The 4,449-nt window shown below is 31.6% G+C and overlaps 1 protein-coding gene across 1 annotated transcript; it reads left to right on the top strand.

Moving 5' to 3' along the window:
- Nucleotides 1-371: 371 nt before the first annotated feature.
- LOC133805335 (uncharacterized) lies at nucleotides 372-954 on the top strand. The gene is made up of 2 exons (XM_062243491.1): nucleotides 372-708; nucleotides 790-954. Exons 1-2 carry the CDS (start codon nucleotides 422-424, stop codon nucleotides 887-889), a joined length of 387 nt encoding a protein of 128 aa, XP_062099475.1. The 5' UTR covers nucleotides 372-421; the 3' UTR covers nucleotides 890-954.
- Nucleotides 955-4,449: the final 3,495 nt, after the last annotated feature.

The following is a 4,449-nucleotide window of genomic DNA, read 5'->3' as shown; positions in this document are numbered from 1 at the left end:
CATAAATATTATTTTGTCCTCATCTTGAGCTTGTAGGATAATCAGAAGTCTAGATTATTGGCAGAAAATGGTGATACTGTTGCTATTGGACGAATAATTGCAACAAGCGGAAAAATTCATTGTGTTGACTTAAGAAAGGGTAACTATCGTGTGCAAGTGGATGAGTGCTGCAATGATGATGCTAAACTTATTTTCCCTATTGGAGATGAGATTCTTTAGTACATCGTGCTATCGACCACTATGTTGAGTGGCCTTCTCATCTGATCATTCCTTACAATTCAGATTTGGTAAGACATTAACAATAAACTATATTTAGTGATTAAATTATTTTTCATGACTAACATGTGTTACTTTCATGTTGAAGCTACCTAAGAAGACAAAGAAGCAAAAAAGGAATGGTTCACCAATACCTAATGCCCGAATGACACAAGAGAAGTCTCATCCTTCCCAAAGACTTCCTAGTCAAAATGAAGTAGTGTCAATTAAAGCTAGTGCCCCGATACTCTTCAAGATTCCTAGTGGGGTTCCTCGCTTTCTCAAGTGTCTACTAACTACCGTGAAGTATGTGGAGCCAAGTTTCATGATCAAAGTTCTGATCAATTTTGAGATATTAGGCCATGAGAATGATTTATATATCTCACAAGAAGATATAGTCCACGTTGGCTTAATGGAAGAGATTGGAGCATCATGTGTATCGTTATATATCAGGTATCAAAGATTTTTAAAATAATTATAAGTTTGTTCATAACTTATTTTATAAATTTAACAAAGATATATTTTTTTATGTAGGATTTTATACTTCCAATTAGTGAAAAGAGAGATCAGTCACTTTTTTCGTTTTGTTGAGCCAATTTGGTTATCAAATGTTGGATCCACTGAAGAAGAATGAGTTGAATGGGTATCAAAGCGTATGATTGATTCAAATCCGGGTCAGATGTGGTTGTTGCCAAATCATAAGGGGTAAGTTTTTTACTTTTAGTATTTTGTTAGTGAATAAATATAATATTAATAATGAAATGTTTTTGTGTTTCTGTTAGAAAGCATTGGATGCTTATAATAATTGATTTTGATCACCAATTGTGCTATTTCCTAGATTCTCTTCACAATTTTCCACCAGATGAAATCAAATCTCTCATTTCTCGGTAAAAATCTAACCAATTAACTACATACTCTTAAATTCATTTAAAATTAACATCTAAATGTTTATGTTATTATTATTTAGTGTCTTTCAACATTTACGCACAAATAATACGAAAACTAAGGAAGTTGCGTGGAGAACAGTTAAGTGTCCTCATCAACCATTACAATCAGTACAATGTGGATTCTATGTTATGAGGATGATGAAGGACTTCGTGACAAATGAATTTTCAATGTGATGGCTAACTAGTAACGTAAGTGAAAATATTCATTATTAAATTTCTAGCTTTACCTTAAGATTAAGTATATTAATTCAACTCATGCAATGAATTTTGTTTTAGTGTGGCGAGAAGAACTATTACACAAAGGATGAGATCAATGAAGTACGTGAAGAATGGGCACAATGCGTCATGGATTTGATGAGTACTACATAGGTCCACCCACTTTTGTTAACTTAGAATTTTAATGAGATATACATACAATGTTAACTTAGACTTTCTTGAAGATATACACACTTTTGTTGTCCAACTATAGTTTACAATGCTTATATGAGTCATTTTGTAATTAAATTAAGACTCGTTATTTTAGATACTTAGTTCAAATTCTAGTATTTTATATTATTGTGATATATGTTTTTTTTTGTTCAGTTTGTTTGTATAAAAAGCATTATTTGTTTTGGGCGTAATACACTTTTTAAGAAAAAAACACAAATGTCGGTTCTACTAAAACTGACAATAGATGTCTACACCATAAGTCGGCTGTGAACCGACATATCATGTTTTACACCAGAGGTCGGTGTACAACCGACCTACCATGTCTTACACTAGAGGTCGGTTTGTAACAGACATACCATGTCTTACACCAAATGTCGGTTTTCCACCGACGTACCATGTCTTACACCAGATGTCAGTTTGGCGCCAACTGACCTACCACATTTTTACATCATAAGTCACTACATGGGAAGTCAGTTCCCAACCGATTTATGAACATTCATATGTCAGTTTTTAATCGACTTATCATGTAATTTTTGTAGTAGTGGTGTTGTCCTATATGCCCATAAAACTTATGGGAGTTCGTCCCAAGAGATACCACGAGCAACTCATGGTCGGTACACTTCCTCACTTTCGTATGCTAAGGAGAAGGGGGTATGATCGGGCAAGGTCGGGTGTATTGTCATGTATGCCCATAAAACTTATGGGATTCCGTTTGCCCACCATCATTTTTCCTCTTCTAGCATTTTCTTCATGGAGCTCTTTAAATTTTTGTTTACTGCTTCGACCTGACTGTTTGCTTATAGATGAGCCATAGAGGAAAAAAAATTATGATTTCATACTTCTTGTAGAATCCAATTAATAGGTCGATATCAAATTTCTTGCCATTGTCAGACAAAACCTTCTTTGGAAGGCAATTAATATTTGTTCACAACAAAGTTGAGGACTGTAACAATGTCCTATTCTACTCTCTTTGTAAAATCGACACTTAATTTATAATTATTAGAAAAATGTTATAAATGTGAAAAGGTTCGGTGGGGCCTTAATAAAGCATTCAATATGGGCCCATTTTTTTAGAAATAAAAATACAATGTCATTTATGCAGTTTTAAAATAAAATTTTAAAATCCCACTGTAAACTTAATAGAAAACATAAATAAATCCATAAAATGTTCTTGGTGTTAACTAGATCGTTTGTTCGTTCATTGACACTCCACGACATACATGCTCAGATCTTGGAACGTCTCACATCACAATGTGTGCCATACAGGAAACCTAACGCCTACCTAAAAGGGGGAAAGTAAGGAGGTGAGATAAAATCCCAGTAAGGAAGTGCAAATAAGACAACAGTTCACATAAGTATCAATATAATTCTACTCTCATCGTAACATAAGCTCACAACACATCATATCATAATCACATCGTAATCATACCACAATATCATACACTTTATCTGAATATTTCATCATAACAAATAAAACAAACAAGTTATATGAGGCAACCAATAAAGCATAAACCAGTAAATCCTCTTCTGTGAGGTATTCAGGAGATCTGGTCTTAGAATAACCTCAGCATGTCTGCCCTATGAGTTACGTCATACCTTAGTTACTCCTTTGTTGTGTCGCGTTCAGCACGCTAACAACCTCTACTTTTCATACAACATAGAAGCACACATACAAGTAGCTCATCTCATAACATTATATCTCATACTGTCAACATAAACTCATAAAAATTCTAGCTAACTTCCTTACCTCAAGTCTAATTAATTTAAAGAGCGAGATACTTCACAACAAGCCTAGAATCACAATTAAACACTCGTCTCAATATCAAGTAAAACTAAGCATATCATACAAGTATACTCCACTTGTGCATGGGTCATGCATACGTGGCACAAGGTGCACCACAATTATAAACATACTATAATTCCACATAAAATCATAAAAGAATAATCTCACTTCTACTAGAGAATCCTTAATAATGTTTGCAAAACAAAAATCATGCATTCAATTAAATGACGTATATTTGAATGTAAAACTAATCTTGCATGTAACATGCATACGTGGGATGGTTCTTTACACTCGCCTTGAAGTTGGTAAACTCTACTTATTTATTTTATTATCACTTTCTTAAAAAAATTCAGCAAGAATTGGTTTACCAACTTCTTAACATTATTATATTACCTCATTAGGTCATAGGGTTTTATTCTAAATTTTATTTCACAAAAGATTTTGTTTTTAACTAGCCTTTTAGTTGTATTTGCATCAAATTAATAAAATCCCATTAATTATTTAAAATATATAAAATTTAGCTCATCATAACTTTTCTACTCCTCATGAAATAATTAATTTTGACAAAATTAATTAATTCCATAAAATACTCCAATTCAATTTAGCAAAGTCAACTAAATAATAATAAAAAAAAATTAACCTTGAAAAATTTAAGACCTCAATGTCACAAAATTTCAAATCTAAGTCATAAATATATAAAATTTGGAAAAGTCCAACTATATTACCATTTATTAAATAAATTCTTTGGTCATCTTTTAAAAATAATTTTACTTAATTCTTTTGTAAATAAAAACTACATAAATTTAAATGAGAAAAATACTTATTTAAAGTGTGGAAAATCACATTTATCATATATAAAATTAAGGCATAAATTATTAAAACATACATTTTGATAGCTTTTAATTAAAAGAGATTTTTCCATAATACTACGTAAAAATCAGCAAGCATGTTATCACATAATATTTAAATATATATATACTCATAATTATTTTAACAACTTCCACAAGTTGGCCTAACATGTTTCAATGCTTGAAC

This window comes from Humulus lupulus, chromosome X (genome assembly GCF_963169125.1).
Source record: "Humulus lupulus chromosome X, drHumLupu1.1, whole genome shotgun sequence".
In the NCBI taxonomy this organism is placed as follows: domain Eukaryota; kingdom Viridiplantae; phylum Streptophyta; class Magnoliopsida; order Rosales; family Cannabaceae; genus Humulus; species Humulus lupulus.
The sequence above is the reverse complement of the archived record's forward strand: the minus strand, read 5'-3'. Positions and strand labels throughout refer to the sequence as shown.

Bases quoted from the DNA above. Each gene is read 5' to 3' on its own strand.
- LOC133805335 (XM_062243491.1), top strand. From the start codon at position 422: ATGACACAAGAGAAGTCTCATCCTTCCCAAAGACTTCCTAGTCAAAAT. The intron at 709-789 runs GTATCAAAGATT...TTTTTTATGTAG, and splicing joins TGTGTATCGTTATATATCAG to GATTTTATACTTCCAATTAG.